Source organism: Phalacrocorax carbo, chromosome 10 (genome assembly GCF_963921805.1).
Source record: "Phalacrocorax carbo chromosome 10, bPhaCar2.1, whole genome shotgun sequence".
Taxonomy (NCBI): Eukaryota; Metazoa; Chordata; class Aves; order Suliformes; family Phalacrocoracidae; genus Phalacrocorax; species Phalacrocorax carbo.
In genome coordinates, this window is record NC_087522.1 from 18,360,277 (window position 1) to 18,386,676 (window position 26,400).

General features: G+C 44.1%; 1 protein-coding gene across 4 annotated transcripts in view; it reads left to right on the plus strand.

The window, feature by feature from the left end:
• Positions 1–26,400, plus strand: part of SEC14L5 (SEC14 like lipid binding 5) — a 45,686-nt gene that overhangs the window by 6,396 nt on the left and 12,890 nt on the right. For all 4 annotated transcript variants that reach the window (XM_064462186.1, XM_064462187.1, XM_064462188.1 and 1 more), the window contains 5 exons: positions 18,000–18,149; positions 18,271–18,402; positions 20,369–20,497; positions 21,175–21,394; positions 23,186–23,298. In XM_064462186.1, the coding sequence (XP_064318256.1) occupies positions 18,000–18,149; positions 18,271–18,402; positions 20,369–20,497; positions 21,175–21,394; positions 23,186–23,298 (744 nt within the window). The remainder of the gene's footprint in view (positions 1–17,999; positions 18,150–18,270; positions 18,403–20,368; positions 20,498–21,174; positions 21,395–23,185; positions 23,299–26,400) is intronic.

Here is a 26,400-nt window from a genome sequence, read left to right on the forward strand (position 1 = left end):
ATGAGATGCTTGCTTATAGACTCTTGCAAGGCTTTGCTTTGTAATCTGTTGGGCATTTCAGTCTGCTCTAGGGATTCCCAGGACTTGGTATTTGCCGCTTTTAGCCTGCTGCTTTCTTTGTTGTCTCTCTTCCCTGCTGAAAAAGGATGCCATTTTTTTTGATCTATTAGGGATCAGAAATGAAGATGAAAAGCTATAGCCATTTCAGGTAGCTGAAATCATTCCCATGGATGGAAGGGAGAGCCTGATGCAATATATTGTGTTCCTCTTGACAATGTTGCCTTTTCTCGATTCCTGGGAAATAAGTGCCATAAGATTTGTTTTATCCAAGACAGTCTTCAATCTTCTATTTCCATCATTAAAACCAGGGGACAGATTGAGTGTTTGGTCCTAAATGGGAATAATGGACCCCAAAGGCAGCAGCAGTTTCTCAGCTGCAAGCAGGTGCCATGCACTTCAATGCTCTCTGATTATCAAAATAAGCACTTTCTCTTTAACAGTTGGGCTCCTGCCCCAATTTCCTGCCCCTCCCTCTTTTTCCTCTTTCCAGTCTTATCCAAGTTTGCTGTGTCTGTTAACAGCTAAGCCAGTAATGCACTGTAGAATCGCCCCAACTGCTCGGGGGCTGATGTTTGTGGTAGCAAACTTTTCTGGCTGTGTTCTTTGTTCTCTCAGGGCATCCTGTATTAGAATGACACACCCATACTTGTTATGAAGATACTGGTAGTCTTTGCTCTAATAATACCTCTCAGCATTCCTCTTGTCTGTATTAGCAGGATAAACCTAACACCAGATGCCTGTTGATAGATTGGCTGCTAATATAGGAGGGCTGCCTCTAGACAAATCCTTTGTAAGCTTGTTAGCAGAATGCCTAAAGGCCAGGGTTTGATGGGTTTATTTTTCAAGTGGTTTAGTTTGCTTTCAGTTTTTCAACATGACAACTTAAAATTCCCTGGGATTTCAGGGCTGGGATTGTAAATGTCATCCTTTAGGTGTTCAGCAAACTCAAATTCCCATTACCTTAGCAAAGCTATTAGGCCTCTTTCTTATGAAGATCAAGTTACTTGTCCAGGGTCACCCAAAGGACTGTGTAGTGGAGTAGGGAGCTGAATATAGACCCCTTAGTCCCACTGTAATGTCCTGTGAAAATCATGTGTTCACAGCAGGATCTGCTTTATTATGAAGACTGGCATTATAAAGTAGTGTTTCAATCTAGTGGCAGTCCACGCTGGCTGAGCTGGGTGCAGGCTTTGTTATTGTGTTTGGTGTGTTCAGATGGAGCCTCCCATTTGTGTGGAGGCAGTGCAGATTTTGCAGAGCTGTCAGGTTCTAGCTGTCAGTTGCTGGAAGCTTTGCAGGGAGAGTGGGTGTACAGTGAAGTGTCTTGCTCCTCAGCACGTGGCACTGCTGTTAATCTGCTTCAACATGAATCTGACAACAGCTTCCTCAGTGCTGGGAACCTGATATTCAGTTGCTTTCATCTTATCCCCTCAAATGCTTTGTGTGAACCTTTGGAGTGCTGAGGTCTCATACTGTGGTTAACGATAGGAAAGCAGGTGGTGTGTGGGTGACCTCAAGCCACCTCTTTACTTTATGGGTGTCTATGCACCCTTCAGCCTGATGCACTTGTGCTTGATTTTTCATCTGTGTAACGAGGAGGGTCATACTTCCTGTGGTCTGCTCAGGCTGTGTCATGAGGTAAGTAGTGTTTGTTAGAAGTATTTTTCCTCCAGAACCTCAGACGTTTGGACCCCACTACGGAAAACAGTGCATGTGCTTTGTTCAGGTAGGAGGGTCTGAGAAATAGGATTATCATAGCCAAACGAGGCAAATGATTCATCGCTTCCTGGCCCTGCTCAAACACTAGTGTTGCCCATGCCTTTTGTTGAGTCCTACCATCAGGGACACAATTTATCTTCCTTGGATCTATACAGAGTGCATGTGTGTGCAGCTCATCCTCTAGACAGCACGGGGATCTGCTTGACAGATGAGCTGGTGCTTTTACTGTTAATACCTTTGTTATTTTGTGTCTCTGGATAATTGTCTATGGATTTACACTCTGTTGCTTACTAATACTTCTGCAGCTTGTGTTCTGGCATGTGTAGACAGTAGATTTGAAGTATCTTCCAAGCCCTTGGAAGGAGGACCGCATTCCCCTTCTTGCCCTCTTTGCCAGTCCTGTGCATCTGATGAAGTAAAAAGGAATCAGCTTACCAAGTCTCTTCTGGTCATTCAGGAGCTTTGAATTTTTTCTTGCTAGAAGAGTCCTCCATTCTAAAAATATTTCAACAAAGGCCGATCTTCCCACATGTGTTCAAATTTACAGTAGCTGTTTTTCACCTGCTTTGTTCCTAATCTGCACTTGCATTAAAGGATCACAAATCTTACACTCTTCAAATTATAACACGTGCCTGACAACTTTTTACCTTATAATTGAAAAGAACCTTGACATTTGTTACTCTTTATCTTGTTATGTTTTTCCTTTCCATTTATCTCTCTGGTTTGTTTTGTTCCTCCTTTTAACTGGAGCCTTTTGCTCAAATAGATTGTCCAGGCCTCTCTGGGCCTGATCTCGTCTTCTCTTCAATTAGATCGGCAGGCCTGAAATTGTTTGTCTCCTCACTTTATTTTACAGCTAAGAAAGTCCCCAAGTATAAACTTTTAGTTTTCTGTGTATAGTAGCTGTAGTTTTAAAGCTAAGAGTTCTTCACTAAAATGTTAGAAAGAGGGAAAAATCCGGAAGGAGAGGTATTTCTGCCACAGAGCTCATGAGTGATGACTTACTCTGGATGATATAAATTATTGTGAGCCCTCTCTGATGTGTGGAGATGAAAATGTGATTTGGGTGAGCAAGTCCAAAATGCAAAATTGTACAGGAAATTGAGCTAAGAGTTGGCATTTTTTGATACTGTTTGTTGCCAGTGAATTATTAGGTTAGATTAGATAGTTCTAGCTTTGAAAGTAGTGGGGGGTCTTATTCCCATTAATTTTAATAGTGCACTCAGCCCTTCACACCTGCATTTGACATCTACCATTTTTGCGTACTTTGTAGTGTACACTAATTTTGCTTAGGGGTGTTTCCTAATGCTACAAAACTGAAATACCCCTCAGGAACTCTTGTACCATCTTCCATACTTGATGTTCAGTTTGAGTTGCTGCAGTAGTGGTGTAAGTGAGAAACTTCATGGTGGCGTTTCTGTCAGTCGTTTGATCCCTTTGCTGCATTTACAATGCACTTCACGTTCAGCTCTTATTGCTACTAGTAGCAATTTATGGTTTCTGCTGCAAACGAGGGGTCTTTCTGCATACCCTGCTGCCAAGGGAATGGTGAAGGATGCAGATCCTGAAAAGGGGAATGTTCTGCTTGCAGGTTTTACACCTCGAACCAAACCTTTATCACTTTGCAATTTGAGATTCTATCTTTTATATGAAACAAAAGCTCTGCAAAACACAGGTTAAAGTCTGGGTTTAATTAAAAGCTAAAAAGCTCTATGTATATGTGAAAATATATATATGTAACTTGACATTTAAGCTTACTGCATACAGGATATCTGTATTATGTTTGCAGCCTTTGAGTAGTTTACTACTGTTACCTAAAAGTATGTCACGGTTTTGAAAAGACAGAACAAAGATCAAGCATTTGGAAGTTTGCAATGGCATCAGCTCTTGTTGTGCGTACCAGTTGTACTTTGCGCTCAAGACCAAACTGCTCTGGAGCCTCACATGTGCACAATGTGAGTCAGTGCTTCCTTCTGCTTGACCTCATTTCTTGGTGCTGCCGACGGCATGTGTTGACACATAAATGAGCAGCTGAGAGCCCGATCTCTTGAAAATACATGCATGGACAGCAGTGGTGTATGTTTCTCACTGTGCTGGTTGAGCGGTACTCTTCATTCTAGCGTGCTTCTGCTACGTGCAATGTTAGTTTGGGATGGGGGATGGTGGTTCTTTGGGTGCGTGTGTGGTATACAGGTATTTCTTATCTTGGGCATCGCTCAGACTCTCTAATAGATCTGTTAGGTGGCAGCTCGTGATTTCCCTGCCTGCATCTGCAAGTGAAAGCTTTGTCATCTGAGGTCCTGGCCTGCCACCTGTACTTCCAAGCAGCTCTGTGACTCTCTTTTTCTAGCTTTAGTGGCAATTTAGTGTTCTTTGTGTTTAGTTGATCTGGAGCTCTTTATTTTTCAGGTAAGATAGAGTGAGAAAGTAATGCTGTATACTTCTGTTTCTTCTCAATATAGTTTGAGTGTCGGGGTCGCTAACAAACTGGGTGGCAAATTTAGTTCAGGCTACAGATGTTGCAGGTTTAGAGTCAGAAATTATTTCATGTGGAGCAAGCAGCAGAAAGTATTCCTTCTCCATCATCTTTACTCTCTCATCCTGTAACATAGGGTTGTAGCCAATCAAAATCAGACATCTGTGGTCCCTGTGTGAGATGTCTTTTTCACATGCCTGACCTTGCTGAAGCAGTCTGATGGTAGTAACTGGATTTGGCAGGGGTCCTCACTCTTGTCCCCAAATAATCCACAAGCAGATCAGCCCTGACTATACTGGCTATTTGCACACTGGCAAAGCTGTTTTGCAACCACTGACGCTTTGCTCGTTTACAGTGGTTGAGGTTGTGGCCCACAGTTACATACAAGAGTCAAACATCCAGCACGACTAAAATAAAAATGTATCACTTATTTCATAATTGTCCCAACAATCTTTTGTGCCAACAGTGTTGGGAGGCTTGTACATGCAGTCTACTCAAAAGTGGCTCCTTGCTATTTTAACTGTCCGGTTTAGCTGCAGGAGGAGAAACTCTCAATACTGAGATTCTGGTGCTAGAATTGGACTGAATATGGAAGCTAGAATTGCTTTCCATGCACCCTTTCACATTTTTTTTTGTGCCTTTTCAGCATCAACATGCATTGTGTTAAAGATGTTAGATCTTTAAGGAGCTTTATTTAATTACTCTTTCCTGTTGCATTTTGCACACTGAGTATATAAAGAGACTGCTTAAATCCTGATATAGCATGCATGCTGTCCTCTCTAATGCTGTGGTGTCTTAAAGGATTCAATGTTTCACTGGCTAATGTGGTGATGCTTTTGCAACAGAACCTCTGAGCCCTCTTTTGATGGGTAGGTGCCACGGTGTGGCCCAAACAGCTTGCGGTATGCATTGGTAACAGATAAAATAGTGTGTGAAAGCAGCACAATGTACCAGCAGACTGATGTCTAGCAAGGATCACATTAGTTCTGTGGGTTTGTTTAGAGTGACAAGCTCAATGTGTGTGCTCACAGCCTATCCAGGCCTCAGAAAAGCTGCTGCTGTCTTGCTACTAAGATGTGCAGACTGGCTGTCTAGGTCAGCTATCAACAGTGCGATACCTTACAGTACCTACAGCACAGATACATCACAGAATATATTTTTTGCCTTTTGTTTATACTGAATTGTAATTACAGACTGGAAAATCCCCATCTGCAGCTCCAAGTTGTTGTCAGTGTTCTAGTATCATCACAGTCTGGTTTTAAATACAAAACATAGAATCTTAAATAAAATATTGGATGCTGGTTCACAGCCTCTGCTTTCAAGTGTGAACTCTGGAACCAGAAGAGCACTTGCTGCAGGGAGAGTGGAGTGGTTTCTGGCAGCTGGGATCCCTCTGAAGCAGCAGCGATGGTGCAGCTGATCAGAGGCCTGTACAGAGCAGCCAAAGAGACTGGGGGGGAGCTCTAAGCGCAGCATCTGCATGAGTGCCAGAGAAGAGGTTCCTGCAGAGGCCTGCTACCCGCTGTGTTCTTGGACAGCTACAGATGACATAGGGTAGAGCTTTGCAGCCTGTAGCCTGGTGCTTGACAGCTCCTTTGGAGCTCTTCTGATGTAGATAATGATACAGTTTTCAGATACTGTTTGAAGTGGTATTTCTGGTTGGCAGTACCCTAAAGATTGGAAGAGAATCAATGTGAAAGGGGGAAAATGTTTTAAAATAGTTACTCTTTGGTGTTCAACCCATGTCACGCATGACATTAAGTGTCCTGATGGTAATCTAAGCAGTAGTTAAGAAATAGATACTCCCCTGCAAAACAGAATCTGCTCTCTCTGGTAGGGTTGTTAGGTATTTTGCCATGTTTTGAAGGTAAGTTTGTTGTGACTGTCAGAAGCTACTGAGTTAACATTTTATCCCCTTACAGATGATCTAATGTTGACTCAAGACACGATGCTTCAGTGTGACTTGATGGTTTGATACAGGACTGTCAAGATACACTATAAATATCCCATCTTACTGCCGAGAAGCATTTGGCAACAAGAGTCTGAAAGTAATGATCTCTGTGTCAGTTGGGATGATTCTTCACAGCTGTATTCATGTGTTCAGTCCCTGTGCCCTGCCACCACCTCCTCCTGGTATTAAGCAGGTTGAGAGTGAGCAATAGTCAGGCTGAGCAAAGAGCTGACATTTCTCTTGAGATTATGGTATGGGACGTTTCCACTCAAGCGAGTAGAAAATGTTTGGTGAGTGCTGTTTACCAGAGCTGCTGAAGTGGATGGAAGAACTGCTTATTCAGAGTTATGGAGAACTGCTGGCAACTTATGGTCTGCTTAGCATGTCTCTTCGGGATCATGCAAGTCTCTCTGATAGCTTTGCTTTGCCGCTGGTAAGACTCCACTTGCTGGGCAAGAATGGTTTAGGAGTGGATGGTGCTGACACTGTGTGTGGATTGGAGAGATGATTTGCAGTAATTCAAAGAGTCTGTACAGGGTAGTCCCTGTTTTCTTTAATCACTTTCTCCAGCTGCAACATGGAGTCTTATTTTCTTGAAGGATGAGCCATGTCTTAAGCTTAATCTGACCAGTGCAGTCTAGTGCTGGAATGGATGAGCTCAAAAGTAAGGTATAGTTCAGTGGCACTGCAGCATAGCATAAGGAGACACAATGTAGCTGGAGGTATCACCATCATCTCGTACTCCAGCAGTGCCTAAAAGACCTCTCTTTCACTGAATGTGTAGGTGCAGAAGGCAAATAATAAGCTCTTGAGCAGGGCCTAAAAGAGGTAAGAAAATTTAGAAACATCATCAGTTGTTACATCTCAAGCAGCATGTATTTTTTTTAATGGCTAAGCACAGTAACCTGCCCAAGTTTGACCCTTAATTATGGCCAATTCGTATAAATTCTCACACAGCTTCTAGCAACGGCAGCTTGTCCTTCCAACTAGGCATTACTTTGTAAGCCAGCCTTTTTGATTTTTGGGGTGGTTCACTGAGCAGTAAGTGTGTGATGTGACACTTGATTGCTGTGTTTTGCTCTTTAAGGTGTTAGTCATAGAATCATAGAATGGTCTGAATTGGAAGGGACCTGCAAGGATCATCAAGTCCAACTCCTGTCCCTGCACAGGACAACCCAAAAATTCACACCATGTCTCTGAGAGCATTGTCCAAGTGCTTCTTGAATATTGTCAGGCTTGGTGCTATGACTACATCCCTGGGGAGCCTGTTCCAGTCCTCTACCACCCTCTGGGGGAAGAACCTTTTCCTAATACCCAACCTAAACCTCCCCTGGCACATCTTCCTGCCATTCCCTCAGGTCCTATCGTTGGTCACTGGAGAGAAGAGATCAGCACCTGCCCCTCCTCCTCCCCTTGTGAGGAAGCTGCAGACCACAATGAGGTCTCCCCTCAGTCTCCTCTTCTCCAGGCTGAACAAACCAAGTGACTTTAGCTGCTCCTTGTATGGTTTCTCTTCTAAACCCTTCACCAACTCCGTGGCCCTTCTCTGGAACTCTCTAGTAGCTTTATATCCTTAATGTTCTGTGGTGCCCACAACTGCACAGAGCACTTGAGGTGAGGCCGTACCAGTGCAGAGCAGAGCGGGACAACCACCTCCCTCGACCGGCTGCAATGCAGTGCTTGATGCACCCCAGGACACCGTTGGCCCTCTTGGCTGCTGGGGCACACTATTGGCTCACATACAGCTTGCTGTTGACCAGAACCCCCAGGTGCCTCTCTGCTGAGCTGCTCTCCAGCCTCTCGTTCCCCAGTCTGTGCACACATCCAGGGTTGCCATGCTCCAGGTGCAAAATCTGGCACTTGCCCTTGTTAAACTTCATACAGCTGGTGATTGCCCAGCTCTCCAGTCTATCCAGATCCCTCTGCAGGGCCTCTCTGCCCTCAAGAGCATCAACACCACCTCCCAGTTTTGTGTCATCAGCAAACTTAATTAGTATTCCTTCCAGTCCTGCATCCAAGTCATTTACGAAGAGATTAGAGAGTACTAGCCCCAGGATGGATCCCTGTGGAACCCCACTAGTGACTGGCCCCTAGCCCAATATAACCCCATTTACTATAACCCTTTGGGCCCGACCCATCAGCCAATTGCTCACCCACTGCATTATGTCTGTCCAGCTGTATGCTGGACACTTTGTCCAGGAGACTAGTGTGAGAGACCGTATTGAAAGCTTTACTGAAATACAAAAAGATCACATTGACTGGCTTCCCTTAGTCAACTAGGTGGGTAACCTTGTCACAGAAGGAAATTAAATCATCTGAGATGCCTGCTGCCTTGCCTTCCCATTTCAGTGTATCTGTCTCTTTCCACAGTGGGCTAAAGCAGCTGTATCCAACCAGTTAGCAATGGTTCCTGGATAAGTCATTGCTTCCATAGCTATTTGTAAAGGTCAATGCGTTGTGCTGTTTTTGACTTGAACTGCTCCACCACCGAGTTTCTTCTTTCATAAGAGGAGAATGCTATAGCAGAATAGCTTGAATGGGGTATTGTTTCGTCTCAGACAGGAGGTCATGCACGTTGGTAGTTTCCTGAGTTAGCTTTGTGCAGCTGCAGTGCATGTCCTGGTTTTAGTAGGTTTGCTGTGTCACTCAGTTGTGCCTGTATTGTAATAGACAGCTGCTGTTCCCTGAATTGTTTCTTTCACCGAAATCTGAAGAAATTAGGCAAATTATTGGCTGTAGTCCAGGAGAGATAACACTGGGTCAATGTTTGCAGCCTGGGTACTGTGGTCCAGTGGACTTCTTGCTGGCCAATGTTTTTCTTCTTTCCAGCAGAAGTGTTTTTTCTCAGGCCCAAAAGACTTTCTGCTACTTGGCAGATGCTCTGCACCTCTTTAAAACGAAGTTATCTTTTCCCTAACTTCAGTGTGCTTCCGTACCCCAAATATCCATTTGATCCCTCCCTGCTCCCAGTTCTTCCACGGGTAGTAGGTTATTTTGCACTTCTCTGGCTAGGAAGAGACTAGTATTTGTTCTGGTGATTACAAAGCAAATGATTCCTGTGTCTGGTGAATACATATGCACACCCTGTGGTTCCCTTCAGCAGTTAGACTAAGTAGTAGGAGAGACTACAAGACTAAATTATTACTTTTTCCTAGAAGGCCATAATCTGAAAACACCTCAATGTGGAGAAGAGATGGAGAAGTGGAGGATTATCCATCGAGATCTACAAGGGCATTGCCAGAGCGTGCAGAGATGCAGTTAGAAAAGCAAAAGCCCAACTTGAATTGAAACTGGCTGTAGATGTGGAAAATAACAAGAAAGGTTTCTTCAGACATGTCAACCATAAGCAGAAAAAGAAGGAAAACATAGGCCCACTGTTAAACGGAAAAGGAGAGTCAATCACCAACAAAGCTGAAAAGGCAGAGGTCCTCAACACCACCTTCACCTCTGTCTTTACCAACACTCTTGGCTCCCAGGCTTTGGGAATGAAATTGCTGATTGATCCAAACACCAACCCACCATCAGTGAAGGAAGAGTTAGTACATGAATTACTACAGGAGCTTGACCCCTACAAATCAATGGGCCCTGATGACATTCACCCGAGGGTGTTGAGAGAGCTGGCTGACATCATTGCAAGGGCACTCTCCATCATCTTTGAGAAGTCGTGGAGAACGGGGGATGTCCCAGAGGATTGGAGGAAGGCAAATGTTACCCCTATCTACAAGAAAGGCTTGAGGGAGGATCTGGGTAACTATAGGCCCATCAGCCTTACTTCAGTCCCTGGGAAAGTTATGGAACAAATCCTCCTGGGGGCCATCACAAGTCCAATGAAGCACATGATTGGGAAAAGCCAACAGGGCTTCACTAAAGGCAGATCGTGCTTGATGAACCTGGTGGCCTTCTATGACATGGGGTGGGCAGTGGACATTGTCTACCTGGATTTCTCCAAGGCCTTTGATACGGTCCCCCACAGTTTCCTCCTGGAGAAATTAATGTGTTATGGCCTAGAGAAGTGGCCTGTGCAGTGGCCACACCCAAAGGGTGGTGATAAATAGCTCCTTTTCCAAGTGGCAACCTGTCACTAGTGGAGTTCCCCAGGGATCAATATTGGACCCAATGTTGTTCAATGTCTTTATAAGTGATCTGAATAATGGCATCAAGTGTAGCCTGATGAAGTTTGCTGATGACACCAAGTTGAGTGGGGAAGTAGACACTCCAGAAGGGAGAGCTGCTCTGCAGCAAGATCTGGATAGGCTGAAAGAGTGGGCCAGCAAGAACCTTATGAAGTTCAACAAGGACAAGTAAGGTCATGCACCTGGGAAAACATAATCCAGGAGTGCAGCACAGACTGGGATCCACCTGGCTGGAGAGCAGCTCTGTGGAAAGGGACCTGGGGGTCCTGGTGGACAGGAAGCTCAACATGAGCCAACAGTGTGCTGCTGCGGCTAAAAAGCCCAACAGGATGCTGGGTTGCATCAAAAAGGACATCGCCAGCAGAGATAAAGAAGTCATTACCCCGCTCTACTCGGCGCTTGTCAGGCCACACCTGGAGTACTGTGTACAGTTCTGGTCCCCTCTATACAAAAAACGATGTAGACAGGCTGGAAGGGGTCCAGAGAAGGGCCACCAAGATGATCAAAGGACTGGAAGCTGCCATACGAGGGTAGGCTGGGAGAGCTGGGTTTGTTCAGCCTTGAGAAAAGGAGGCTCAGAGGGGATCTCATCATCATGTACCAGTACTTAAGGGGTAGCTATAAAGAAGACGGAGACTCCCGTCCAAGACGGGGTCACTTGGAGAGGACAAGGGGGAATGGACACAAGTTGCTCTTGGGGAGATTCTGACTGGACATGAGAGGGAAGTTTTTCACGGTGAGGACAGACAACCATTGGAATAATCTCCCCAGGGAAGTGGTTGACGTGGCCATGTTGGACACCTTCAAGATTTGTCTGGACAGGGTGCTGGGCCATCTTGTCTAACCTGTGCTCTTCCTAGAAAGGTTGAACTAGATGATCCCTGAGGTCCCTTCCAACTGGTGGTTCAGTGGTTCTGTTAGAGCTGCTCAAAAGCTAGTCCAAATGCATCCACTTACTACTTAAAAGTGATGAGGGGTCTTATCTTGCTTCTTGTCATCCCTTTTCAAAGAGAGGATGATCTGGACATGTTTAGCTCAAAACTTGATTTCATGAATGAATGAAGAGGAGATCCTTTTCATTTTGTGCTCATCTGAACAGAGTTGTACATTTTCTTCCTTTATCTTGGCAAACTGCACATGGCTGGAACATGACCTTGAGGAATCTCATTTGTTAATCCAGATTTAAACTCTGATCATGAAAGTTTGAAGCGTTTTAGCTGTTAGCACAAGGATGAAGTCTTATCCTTGTAACATTCACATAATATTGACTATAACAGCTCCTGTCTACATCACATGCATAACAGTTTAGTTCCTTCATGTGTTCTACACAATATAATTTTTTTAAGATCCCTCTCCAGTTCATCTTGGCATCATACAGGAGTCAGTTTTTCCATTCCTGTGCTCTTGCTCGAATCTGAAACAGCAGATCTCCATGATGCCATCACTAAGGAAGCCTTACCACTATTAAAAAAAAAAAAAAAATAACGCACACATACAAAAAGAAAACCTTAAACACAGCTAACCAACCAAACCGTGAAGCCATGATGGCTGTGCGGCCACTTCAGAGCATCACTTACTGAGTAGAAAGGTGAATGTGTTCTTGCCAACCGCTGTTCTGAAATAGCTCAGTATGTTTCTGCATGATTTCATGGACAGCAGTGTTTATCATGCAAGCTCTGTATATTTACTTTGCTAAAGGATCTACATGCTGATAGGAAGAATCCAAACCAGTTTGCCTGTTTGCTGCGCATTAGTGAGAAGCTTGAAGAATTGCTTCTCTTAGACGACTGGTGTGGGGAGAAAGCCAGAACTGCTGCCTGGGAGTCAGTTTGCAGTCCCAAGACTAAGGAGAACATTCCCTCTAGGATATTAAGGTATGAAATTAGCTCATCTAACAAAAGCTGCCTCTTGTTGGAGCACTGGAACCACTCAGGACCCAGCAGACATTGCACTGGAAGAAATTGTCAGGAGCCTTGATGTGTGCAGGGGACTTTGGTTTTTGAGGTGTTTTGTTTCTTGCAGTAATTCAGTGCATAGACATCCCTGTCATTTTGGATTCCTAAGGCCTCTGCTGTATAAATGATTTCAAGGTCACTTGCTTGAAAAGGATATTGAAACCTGGGGAGGAGAAATGGAAGTAGCTGTTGTAAGAGATCCTGCCCTCTGGCCATGTTCTCTGGATTGCGTAGGAGACAGCAGGGATACAGCTATTGTCAGGTTACAGGAGATTATACTGGAGTGGGGAGCAGGAACACACTTGTGCTGTCAATATGTATAACACCTTGCTACTGAAGGGCTCGGAGAGGACCTCTGTGCTTTGGAGGGGAAGGGGTTAAGCAGGTAAAATTAGAGGGCTTGTAGAGGAGGATAATTTCCCTTTTTCTCTGGTTGTGAGCTTCAGAATGTCTTTTATTTGTTTGTTTTTGATATTTGTATTCTTGTATAACTTGTTCTTTGGATTCTGGCTGACCTTCAGGGCAATCTCTTCACAGATGCATTTCTTTGTACTGGTTATTGTGTATTTGACCAACGATTTAGGACACTTAAGTGTGGCTTCCTTGTATTGTCCTCAGAGACTCTCTTCTCACAAGGTATTTTTGTCTGTCACAGTGTTGGCCCTATAAAATGTTTGGCCAGCATAGGTAAAACCACTCAGATGCATCAATGAGACGACTGCTGGGCAAAACCCTGGTCAAAGTGCCCTTCACCAATTTCATAGTCAGCCCTATCGCCGATAATCATTGCTTAGTGCAATTTAATCACTTGTCAGCTCCTGTGGCACTAAGGGGTCTTGGACTGGGCTTTGGAGGTCACTGTGTAAGCAGTTCAAAATAGCCTTGTCTGTACTACTGCTAAGCTGGGTTTATGTGGTGAAGCTGGAGAGCCCCGCTTTCCAGCACCCTGTGCCATGGCAGTCTTCCATGGCCACTTTGCCATGCATGTTGCTGCAGCACGTTTGCTGAGGCGCTTTGGGATAGCAGGGCAGGTCATGTCAGTGGCATGTTCATGCAAACACACTGCAGTCTTGTACAAACTTCCCTCGTCTTCCCTTCAGTGTGAAAGGAAGATCTGACGCTTCTGAAACCTTGAATATCTGTTATGACTTTCCTGCATGTTTTAAATTTTTATTAGCTAGGAGTTGTTTCACTTGTAAATTTTTTCATTTATTTTCTACTTTTTGGAATTTTTTAATTCCAACAGGGTGTCTTCTGTATCTAAATGATTTTTTTTCACAATTTAGATGCACCTGGATCCAATTGGTTATATTTCCAAGCAAAATATCTCAGTGAGTTCAAAGAGATCCCAAATCCCTCTGTCTTGACCCAGGTCTCTTGTGAAACTTAATGTGTAACTTCAGTCTGAGGGAGATAACTGCAAAGATTTAAACGACATTTGTGTATGTGTACAGTCCGCTACAAAAACCACAACATTTTGCTGGTTTTTGCAACAATTCTTTTGCAAGAAATCTGGGAAAAAACCAGCCTAATTTAGGGAAGGACACTGGTGGGCCTGAACCACCAGCTCATGTGAAATGGTTGTTTTGGGTGCAAAGAGAGCATGTTAATCTGAACCTTTAAGAAAAAAAAAGAATGTAAACTGGCTTGTTGAGATAGTTGACTTGCTAAATCAGGTGTATGCAGTCCTTTGGCCTGCCTAGACAGCTCCTGCTGCTGTGCCACTGCTTGGGCATTTTATTAATCCGATCTGGTGTGAAGTCAATACTAGAGACTGATCATGCTAGAAAAGGAGCCCAAGCCAGGATTCAGTCTGATGTCTTGGCTTGCTTGGGCTGGAGGATTTGCAGGAGGTGCACAAAGTGTTAGCTGGTTCTGCCTCTCCGTTTTAATCCCAGTGAGGTTAGAAGGGAGGGAGTGCCTTCATGGAGCCATTCGGTTGTTGTGTATATATATGTGTATGTATATATATTTGATCCTGTTCAAGACTGCAGTTGTCAAGGAGGTTGTCTTAAAGCAATATTGTGGGTATGCACTTAAGAAAAAGTGGGACAATACTGCTGCTGTTCTTTCTGGGGAAGAAGGGGCAGAGAAGAGAGACAGATCATAGTTTGTACATACAAGTCAGCGCAGAGTTAGTGCAGTGAGGAGATGAAAGAGCAGATGCAGGCAGATTAGCAGCTGAAGTATTAAAGCAAGCTAATATTAGGTGCTCTGTGCCTTTCCTTTGACTGGGATGTTCTGTTGTTCATCTTTCACTCTGCAGAATCATAGAGGAGGAGAAAATAACAACTACTTCTGGCAATGGTTTGAAAAAAATAATTAAAATATTTCTCTGCCTTTGATTCCCCTCAGTTTCTCTGTTGGACCAAAGAAGTACTATTGTGTGTAGATACTGATTTTGATAAGGGGAAGCTGGGTGCAAAAGATGGATTGCTCTCCTGATAGCTCAGTCTCTTCACTGATGAAAGATAAGGCATGTTAACTGTAAAACTTTATTGTGACTGCAGCGTGGTGCTTCAGCTGTCCTTCATATGATCTCAGGCATCTTCAGCGGCTGTATTTTTAGAGGAGTTGTGCAAAGAAGATTAGTAAAGGACTTAAAATCCCTTTTGCAGATTGATATTTTCTCAAATATGGAATGTTCCACCTATTCAGGTGATGGGTTTGGGCAGTTATCTTGGTTATATCACCAGGGCTGTGCATAGATATACGCCTCTCTGCTCTGACCTCTCTTCATACTGCAGATGTTGTCTAGCTGTCTGAAATAGTGACTGCACTCTGTTAGTAGTTGACCTGGTCTTGGTTTTGCTAGATTTAATGACAGTTTATGAGGAAGCCTGTCTCCAACTGGGTCAAGTACATAGAGGAGAAAAAAAAACCAAACAGCTGTATGTTGAGATCCAGTGACTTGATCTTCAAATCAGAGCCAGAGGTACCGGGATTCAGCGGTGGTATGTGGGCTTCAGATTGGCAATTATAGTCTTTCAGTGGCAAGGAGGCACTTATAGCTTCACTCCTGGTGAAGCTGCTGAAGTGAGGCCTTTGGAGGATGTCTGGGTTTCTGTCGTTTGCTGTCCTAGTAGAACAGCTCTTGTTTCTCTGCAAACTCCCTGAAATGTTCTTGGCACAGGTGCTTTGCACCTCCTACATTTCTAAGAAGCCGTGAGTACTTGGGGCAAGAAATCCTTGGCCAGCACTAATCCTGACCCAGAGAAATAGAAGGTGTTGGCTCAGCCTTTGCTTCCTACAGTTAGTCCTTGCTCATTGAATGTGGAGCCCTGGAACGTATGGTGCTACCTGCTTGCTTGGAGCTGTGAGCCAAGGTGGTGGAGACCGTGCCTGAGTTTAGGAAGCAAGGGATCTGGTGCTGCATAGCTGAGGGCGAGGAGGGCCTGGCACACTTTGTAGGAATGGAGGTGCGGGATTTTACGTGTATTTATGTGAACTTGTCATTTGCTGTCAAGCCAACGGACAATCCTAGTTCCATTCTTACGCGATTTTCAGGCACTCAAGGTGTTGTCTAGGCCCTGCACTAGCTGCTCTTTCCCAAAGTCATGGGATTAATGGGCAGCCTTCTTTCAGGGTAGGGTTTTCAGTTAGTTTTTGCAGCTGTGATGAGGGCATGTGCAAGGAGCGGCATGGAACAAACAGTTGAAAAATAGTTGCTAAAAGTTCCAGTATTCCAGTGGCTTACAAAGGTGTTCACACTTTCCCCGCCTGAATACTGAGACTAATAACTAAGAATGGGTGGTCTCAGTGGCCTGGATGGACTCTAGCTTATGCACACTAGAATAGAAAAGATTAGCAAGGGAGAAGAAGGTAAAGGTTTTGACCTCAAGATTGCACTAGATGGTGGTTTGGAGTCTGAAGGATTGCGAGAGGGCAGGTAGAGGCACAAGTAGAAGGTATTAACTTTGCCTGAGAAGATTAATGCACTGGCAACTGCAGATATCAGAGAGTGGGTAACAAGGGATGCACCCCTTATGCTCTGTGACCCTTGAGGAAAGGGCAGCATGCCAGGACCGGATAGCTGGAAGCATCCTGCAGCAGTGCCTGACAGCCATCCATGGATTTCCGTCATAACAAATTAAGCTTCTTAAAGCAATGACTATGCTTTTGATGTGTGGAGCCAGGTGCATTGGTGCTGGAAACAGTCATTGCCATGGGAAGCTTTATATTTATCTAAAATGTTTAGTTGTGATCAGGAGAGAAAAGCATGGGTAGAGGCCTCACAGATGTGAGCAAAGTTCTCCAAGAAATGCAGCAAAGCAAGCAGAACCCTACTCAGTGACTTGGAGAGGATGATTTAAAGACCTGTGCGCTTTTTTCATCGCCAGAACTCCTGCTGGTAGTCTGCTTGCACTTTCCTCCTGATGCTAGAGCAATACGATAATCTGAAATAACTTCTGTTCCATTCAGAGGTCTTAGAAGCAGGAGATATGGAATGTGTCCTTAAGTGCCTGAGCTATTTTAAGAGCAGGTATTATCCACAGCACCAGGCTACAAAAATACATACGGGGCAACCAGCCTTTGAACTGCTGTGGCAACGGAGAATGCAGCGACCCTTGAGCATGCCCAAGGCGCTGTGCGTGTGCTGACAACTGAGCTGATGTCTATCATCACATTAATATTTTCTTCTGTGGTAGATAAAGATATAAATACTGGTGAGAGAATTGTGCTGTATAAAATGATTTGTCTGACAGAAGATGGGAAGATGGCAGCAGTTCATAGAGGTTAGGCTCATCTGTGGAATGATAGCAAAACAATCTGATGACCAAAGTGGTATAGCTCTCAGAGTGCAGTGAGAAGAGCAGGGGTTCTCCTCTTGTCACAGCTGTAGTTGAATCCTGGGCTCCTTGTGCAGCTTGTGCTAGTGTTGCTTCAATTACGTATTTACAACAGCATCCCAACACGCAAGGCATTTTTCAGAAATCCAAGGAAAACGTTCTATCCTGCAAAGACCTTGCAATATAATGAGAGATGGAGAAGTTAAGGAAAGAGGAGCAACAGTAGGTAGCATTTATTCAAGTTAACTTTGCTGCAAGGGCTGTGGAAAGTTGGATTTTTGCTGGAGCTGATAAAGAAGCTTTGGATAAAAGGCTTTTTAGAGGGATGTGGGTTAATTAAAACAGGGAAGATTTCAGAACGAGGACAGAATTGTTTTGGAAATGGATAAATCAAGGCAAAGCAAGTAGCCAATAATTGGTGGCCTTACCCTTGATGGTCTAGGACAACTAGAACTGTTTGTTGCATCACATTTTTAAGGCACAGGAGTGTTCATATTTTCAAATAGCTTCTTCATACAGGCAATATGTCTGATATTTTATTATCTCTGGGTCAAGACTTTAGCTAGCAGAAATCAGCAGAGCTGTGCTTTTTTTTGCTAGCTAAAGATTAGGTTCCTGATGTTCAAGTTGTCATGAGTCCCTTCCCAGTACTCTTTAACAACAGGCTTTTGTTTCTACTTCATGCGTGAAAGAAAAGTTATGTTAAGACATGCTTAACTTGATGACTGACATGAGTGGATGCCAGCTCTGTTCATAATTATTTTGCTTTAACTTTAACCCCTGCTTTGGCTCCCTTTTCTCAGAGGTGAAGGGCATCTGTGTTGTTGGGCCCTTGCTGGAAGGGAAATAATAAATTCAGAAAGGGTTAACATTGATCTACTCAAAAGCTGAAACTGATTTTGTTTTTACTGCCAGGCATATGAAAAGCGCTTTCCTACGTGTCCAGAGATCCCAGTCTTCCTGGGGAGTGAAATCTTGTATGAATCCAGGAGTGAGGACGGAGCTATACATATCATTGAACGGAGCTGTAAACTGAACGTGGATGCTCCTAGGCTGCTGAAGAAGGCAAGTGGAACCTAGCGGGCAGAGTGTCTTGGATTTTGTTGTCTGGCCCAGAGACATAAAGGCTCCTAAAGATACTCTTTCTCTTCTTTTGCCCCTCCTTTTGGTTCTTCATCCCCCTCAGATTGCAGGAGTGGAGTATGTTTTTTTCATCCAGAAAAACACAGTGAACTGGAAGGAGCGAACCCTCCACATTGAAGCCCACAATGAGACTTTTGCCAACCGTGTTGTCGTCCTTGAGACATGTAGCTACTCAGTAAGTGCCTTGTTTCTACTTGTCTGTGACGAAAGCAGTGAAAGTCTCGTGCAAATGTACGTACAGGGTGAAGTTGAATTAATTTGAACTGGACTGTCACGTGATATAATTAGATACGCTTAGACTGGAAAGCCATGGGTCTTAGGGTGCAGGCTTTTTGCAGCGCTTTCACAGGGCTTGAGAGCCTTTTAGATTGACTGTGATTCTCTGATTGGAGTGTTAGGCCCTAGGGCGAGTGTAGAAAACATGGTTGGTACTCCAGAACTGATGATGCTCCCTGAGTTTCTTTTGGGTTGAAATTCAAGTTAATAAAAGCATCTGGAGCTTGGGCCTGTATTTAGATCTGGGTATTTAGAAGGAAACCCTTAATATCTACTATATCTATTATAAATTAATATCTATTAGTATCTAGTAGAAATTAATTTTGCCCACAAATAAGTCAAAGTTTTAGCATCAAGTCATGATCTTTCTGCTCTAAATATTTGGGGAAAGGTCTTGAGCCTTATTTGTGGCCTGGGATGTCTCATTTTGTGGCTGTGTCTTCAGCAACAGTGTGCCATTTTATTGTAATTGTGCTATTAAGGCTCAGTCACAATTAAATAGCTTCATCTGTTTCTGGAAGCAGTCAGATACTACATTGTTCCCTAAACAAAAGTTCAGATAAAATTACTTTCCTCCCCCCTTGGCAGGTAAGTAACAACAACTCAGCTTTGTGGGAGTAAGCAAACTGTAAGTAGCTTCAATTTCAAGCAAGACATAGTTGAGAAGCTATTAATATTTTGGATGGTGAGGGGGTTTCCTGAGCCAGAGATCACTTAATGGCTATGCGGGGCTTCCTAAAAACTACAGTAAATCAAAATTCCATCATTGCGAAAGGCACTCACAGCTCTGAAATGCTCCCAGGTCAACCCTAGAATCGCTCAGACGTTGATGCACTTGCTGATTTTGGCTGTATTGCCTCTGGCTCGTGTCCTTTGGAAGGAAATGTCAACAGCTGGACCTTGAGGGGAGCGCTTTTCCTGGAACAGGGTGGGAGCTAGCTGTCTGTTTCCTCAAGATGGTTCCCTGCTCTATTTTAACCAGTTCCCTTTTCCCTGCGAGAGTGCGCTGGGAATGGGTTTATTCTCATATTTCCTTTTCTGCAGTGTTCTTGGAAGCAACTTGGAGAAATATGATCCTGCTCTTGCAGTTACTTAATATCTTTCTGGGGGAATTTGTGTCCTTTATAGAGCTCTTATCTTCATGTGTGGGTTGGAATTTTTTTCTTTCAGTTCAGTATGTGAACAGAAGCACCTACAGAGAAAAGGCAGAGCCCTCTCAGAAAAGGGTTAAGTTTAAAAGAGGAAAAGATTACGTAGGTTTTACCCATATATAGAGTAACTGAGGGGAAATGGCTAGAAAGGAAAGGTGGATATTGAACTGACGGTGGGAAAGCTCCCTGCTCTGCCACGTCTCCTGTGATTTGGGCGGTGAGACTGGCATTAGTGGCTGAGTTTCCTATCCAAAATAAGAAAAACCTGTTTTGCATTTTTCTTCCTTTGCAGATGTGGGGGTTTTTAATTTTGTGTTCTGAGAGGCTATCCCTGTCTTTCTGTAGGGAGATCTTGACATGATGGTTTCAAGTGGGCAGTCTCACTTCTATTTTAGTGCAACTTCTCCTATGAATATCACTGTTCAGGTCTGCTGGGGCAGAGATGGTTTTAATCTTTATTTCCTTGTGCATGTGAAAAAAAGCTGGGCTAACCACAAACGTCCATATGTCCAGTTCATTATGTGCTTCTATTACTTTGGGAGAATTAAACTGACGGTTAAACACGGGTCTGTTGGTGCTTTATAGGAAGCCTCTTCTGCCCCCTCACTCTGTAGCTCTGGAGGTTAAATAGCTAGTTTGGTACCAGGGGCAAGGGGCCTGCCATAATGTGAATTATCTGCTACCATCCAACCGTATGTGCGTCTTCGGGCTTAGGTTCACCCTGAGAACGAAGAGTGGACGTGCTTTGAACAGTCTGCATCTCTGGACATCAAGTCATTTTTTGGCTTTGAAAGCACAGTGGAAAAAATTGCCATGAAGCAGTACACTTCAAACATCAAGCGGGTAAGATAGGCTTCCTTTTGTGCCGTAAAACCAAAATCAAACAGCTGCTCTTGGTGTGCCTCTTTTCTTTTCTGTAAAATTGACTCAGTGTAGTTTTACACACTCTCATATATCTCTGAAATCCCTCAGTAGGGCAAACGAAGAAAAAGCCAGTGTGCAATAAGCAAAAACAATCTGCTCGCTGGAATGTGTCTGTGCAGGGGAGGGAGCAGGCTGTACCAGAGGAGGATTGCAGTGGATGCTGTGGGTGCCAGGCTCCTTGGACACTGAGGACACTGTTCTCATGCAGGAAGAAAAAAGTCTGGGTAAAAATCAGCACCCGGTCTCTCCAGTAGCTTGGGCAGTGGCGCTTTCTTTCGGTGGCCTTTTTCCCTGGGCTGCAGAGGAACAGGGCAGCTAACTGATGGTTTGGGAGCAGGAGAATGGGATAAAAGTGTTAACAAAGGTAGCTGCATCCAAAGCATTGGAACTTGCCTGGCCAGCACAATAATTCACAATTTGTATGCTGCTTTCATACTGAAATTTTTCCAGCAGTCATCCAGACAGGAGGAGACAACTATTTCCCTTCTGTTTATCTCTAACAGCATTTGTCATCTGTCCTGAGGAAAACTTTTCTGCACCTTGCTGGCTTTGGAGAGATGGGATCGGTTTTTCCTAATGAGAGTTTTCCCCTTCAGGGCAAGGAAGTGATTGAACACTATCTGAAGGAGTTGATCTCCCAAGGGATCACATTCATCCCCCGCTGGACACCTCCCCCAGTGTGCGGGCAGAAGGATGAGCAAACACCAGCTGTTGGATACGATGCTGATGACGTACCACTTGAATCTGGGGCTTATGGAACTACCAAAGAGCAAACTGGCAGCTCCTGCCCTCCGGCAGAGGCTGTCAGCCCTGACGGTATGCACTGTCCAGGCAGTAGCAGCTGCTGGCAATCTAAATGCCTTGAGTAGCACTAATGAGTTTATTTTTATTTTTTTGTCATGAGGCTTTTCTTCTGGATTGTGGGTGGAGAGGAGGGAAAGTGTGCTTTTCTTGAAGAAAGAAAATAAAACAGTAGAAAATTTTTCCCCAAAGGTGAAAAGCCAAGAGAAACTGCAGGCAGTATGTTTTTGTTTGAGCTTAGAAAAAACTTGGTTTTGATCTGACCTGTAAGGTATTCTGTACCTTAAATTGGAGAAATTTAAAGGTATCCTGAGTATGTTGTAATTGAATTATAATGAAATATTTTGGCTGTCTCAAAACTAGTGTTCTTGCGGATTGGTTTGGGTGGGTTTTGCCCCTATATCAAGCCAAGACAAACTTGCAGAATGTTGCCTAATGCATTTCTCACAAAATGCCTGAATTGGACGTTTATCATCAGATCAACATACAGAAAGATATCTTCTAGACGAAATAAAAATTTTCTTTGACAAAAAGAAATAGGAGGGGTCTTTTAACTTAGAGCTGTGGTATTAGAAATAGGAGTTGTCATTCCTTAGGAAAGACAGCACTTGTTTTGCTCGGTATAACTAGGGAAAAAGCTTGGTTGGAATTTGGAACTATCAATGGTTCTTGTCTCAACAGACCTGGTAACTTTTCTGTGTTAGAATCCATGTGGAAAAAGGATTTAAATCCACAGAGGAGCTGACTGTAAGAAGCAGTCATGTGCTTTGAGATTAAAGTTAGTCTAAGAGTGGCAGATCTAGCAGAAGAAGAGAGTAGCTCTTACTTTTCTGCTTATATTCATGTTTAGGAAGCAATTAGCTTCCCTGGGAGTGCTCCCCATCTTGCTAGCTCTGTAGATTCGGTGGGGGCGTAGCACTTGTCAAATAAAATTTCTGTATTATCAGTCAGCAACAGCATATCCTATGGGTGTCCCGGCCTTATTCTGTAATTAATGGTATCTGCTGAAAAATAAAAACCTGCCTGATGAAGAGCTAGGTCAGAGGTCCTCCTCCTCCTGTGCCTGCATGCTTCCAGCACAGCTACTGGCCTGTGCTGCTCCCCTTTGGGTACCACGTTCTCCTTGCTGGCATCTGCACGAACAAGCCTCAGATAGCACATCTGCTTCTCTCTGAATGCTGGCAGACGCAAACCCCTTGTCCTTTGTCTCTGATCCAGAGGGACCTTGAGCTACTGGTATGCACAGGACTTCTCATGCCAAAAACCTCCCTTGCTGTCAGAAATGGTAGTGTTATTCTCCCTTTCCCTCTGGTGTCCGTAAGCAGAATAACATTTCAGTTTTCAGCTGTCTGCTTTTTAGCTTCTTGTCATTGGAATTGTGCATGAGATCTTTAGGACACATGGGGATTTAAGTGTCTGGTCTTGGAGTGGTTAATGAGATGAGTGCCAGAGCTCCTGTTGGTTTGGTTTTTTTGTTTGGTGGGGCAGTTGTTTGGTTTTGTTTTTGTTTTTTGTTTTTTTTTTAAAAAAAGCTCCTGCTGGAGCACTTCAGGGTTGAATGAAATATTAGTGTTCTAAGAGGCAGGCAGAGTGATCTAGCTTTGATACCTTCCATACTGTCTGTGTCCTCATGCCCTAACCACCGCGAGAATATCACTCACTTTCTTCCTCCAGGCAACTAAAATGAGGGCTTCTGCGCTCTCCCACTGTAAATCATAAGTAACCTTATGTGTAGAAATAACTGCTTATCTCCCTTCTGGCTGTGCCAAGTCTCCTCTGAATTGTTCTTTTTTTTTTTCCCCACAGCTGACAAACTGGATGCTGATTACATTGAGCGATATCTGGGCCAGCTGACTCCAATGCAAGAGAGTTGCTTGATCCGCCTTCGCCAGTGGCTTCAAGGAACACACAAAGGCAAGGTGGGTAGGTGAGGCAGAGAGCATCCTTTTGCAAGCCTGAACGCAGTTGTTCTCATAGCTTGTGTGCCTTCAACCCTAAAATAAAACTCAGGGTCATGGACACTTCGTGTGTTGAGACTCAACTGTTTTGGCAAGGTTAGTTAAAAGGCCAGGGGTGGAGAATGGTCTGTGTGTACTTGTGGCAGGATCCAGGGGTATCACAGGCTGCACCTGCATGGCCCAGTTCAGTCCTGTCAGAACTGAAAGGCTACTCCGTGGTGTCTGAGCATAGTTTGCTGTGTGCTTAGAGTAGGCATTGGCTGGGGTTTGGTGGCCCAGACTGGCCTGTCTGGATGGCTTGTGTTTCCCAAGACCTGCAGGGTGGGGTGGGAGAAATGGTTAGCTGCACTGGTGGTGCATCCCCTATCTCTGGGCAGATGCTGCTCAGCAGAGAGGCAGTTGGTAGCACCAAGCTCTTGGCTGATGCATATCAGCAGTGTGCTGTGTGCATTACATCAGGCAGGCTGAAGCTTGTACAGCCAAGGGCTGAAATCTTTTGAGGAGAATTCATTCTGTTCTTGTTTTAATATCCTTTATCAAAATGTGCTATTTCAAAATCACACAGGATTTAGGAAGCAGAGACAGTCTCACCTTATGGTGTGAGATGCATTGTGTAAGCTTCCAAAATAGAGGAGCTGAGGGCACTAAATTGGGGCAAGTACAGCTGGACCTGGCCAGCTAGTGTAGGGGGAAACATTTTTCCCTGAAAAGCAACATGGGCTAGATGTGTCTCTGGTTTGGTGTAGTGTTCAGCAGCTGCTTGGGCTCCTCCTGGTTGAAGGGGAGTCTCTGTATGAGGCCATGAGGGTATGTGGCTAGGAAAATAAGACCAAGGGCAGCTTGAATGCCTCTAGAGGGATCTAACTCCAGATTTCCTGATGGAGAGAGATCAGGTGGGAAGGAAGGATGGACCAAGCATAGCAGCAAAGTAATTGGGTAGGCTGGGTAGACAGAGTGCTTAGGAGAGGAAAACAGGAGAAAGGTGGTTGGAGCAAGTGGTCTCCCTTGGAAACAGAGTACAGCTAGATAGGGTTTCAATAGTAATAGCTTCTTGGCTGAGAAGCTAACTGGTCAGTCAGTCATACAGAATGGGTTAGGAGGTGCTCTGCATTCATGAGCTTTGGAAGATTTTTCTTTTCTTTTTTTTTTTTCATTTTAACTGGCCTTTCCAAAAGAGGCTACTGTTTGCAAGGAGCTTTGCCAGTACTTTCTGCATGTCTTGCTGTATCTTTCTCAGAGCTGAGAAAGCATGTCTTGTCTGAATATTAGGAGTTTAAACATGATTTTTAAAACCCTGATTTTTCTTAAACACTAATGCGAAACCCATTAGAAATAAAATGCAGAAATAAAACATAACAAAGATTTAGTGCTATAGTTCTGTTGTTACTGAACTTGTGAAGAAGTCTCCTTCTGTGTGAGTGTGCACCTGGGTTTTGTTGGTACCTATGAATGTGCATGGAGAAACAGTTGCCAGAAAGCTGTGGGCTGAAGAGAAGAACGGTATGTGTCAAGGTAGTGTGTGAAAGTCTCTCAGCCACTGACAAGCTCCAGAGACTAACACCACTGTTGAATCTGCAAGAGCTGATGAATTCAGAACACCAAACAACTGCCAAATCTGTCCAAGGCCCCTTGTATACAGTAGCATCAACAGGTTGCATAACCTGGACTGTGTCCAAGAGTGTGGTGGCTCCTAGATGCAGGTAGAGACTCAAAGAATATATATACACCTGGTGGAACAAAGGACTCCTTGAAAGGACTTTCTGAACACCTACTTGTGAGCAGCTGTCATGCCACAATGATGCTCTGTCTGTGAGTAAACAGCTGGGGCTGGCCTCCCAACTAACCAGGTGACTGTGAGTATGTGTGGTGGACTGTGGGAATGGTTACCAGCCAATAATAACAGATAAACTCATAAAACTTGCTCTACTAAATATTGCTTGTGATCCATGTCTTCCCCAATTCAACATCCTGTCAGATGAAAGGGGCTTGACAATAAGCAGACACAGAACAAAGTGGGTGGGGATGAATTCTCAGGTATAGTTATGTTCTGAAATATAGGACATGAAGCTTTTCAAGTGTACAGTGATCTGTCCAGTAAAACAGCATGGACTCATATATGGGAGGAGATATCTCAGCTATTGGGTATCCAGCTGAAAATGAGCCCTAAATGAGAGTAAGACAGTGAGACTTTATCCATGTGTGACCTGTAAGGGTCTCAGTTTCAGGTAGAAGCAGCACATTCTAAACATTCGGCTGTTTTGTTCTGTGGGTTGGTTTTTTTCCCCCCTCCTAGTCAGAGACTGGGGAATGGAAGCTGGAGAAGGTGAAAGTGACAGTACATGAGAAAAAGTGACACAACTGCCTGTTGGGTGCTTGGAGCTCTGTGAGTGTGTGCAAGCCCTTGTGCTTCCTGAGAGCAGCTTGCTGTACCTAGGTACCTTGGCAAGGTAGGGCTGATTACTGAGTGCTCTTAGTAACAGCTGGGAGCTGCCTCACACTCCATGTGTAGGCTTTGTGAGCTCCATTTCCTACTTGGTCTTGAACAAGTAGGAAGGATGGTGCTGCCTATTGAAAAGTAATCCTAAATCCCCTTACTACTCACCTCTTTGATTCTCTTGCCAGTCAGAATAGTACAAAATCAGGAATTTGTCCTACATGACATGGGTTTTCTCTGGAGAGGCTGTTACCTGGCTGTGACAATCCATTCTAATTCGGAGCAGGGATGTTCTTATTCCTCTATCAAAAAAATGTGTAGATCTCCTGTTTCTTGGAAACCGTCCCTTCTTATTTTTGTCCCCTTCATCCTATTTTACCATCCGTTCCCTGTTCCTTCCAAAACAGACATTATTCTTTCTAATCAGACTTACAATTACTTTAAAAAAAACTTCAAGTGGTGTTAAAATTGCAGATACTTAAAGCTAGTAATTAATGGCTTTGCACCATGTAGAACAGTATATGTAGTTTCACTAATAAATAGAAAAACAGGCTGAAATTAATACTGCATTTTCTTGCATATGGCGGTTACTGCTTTGGTTGGACAAAGACAATGAAGAGGCTAATTCC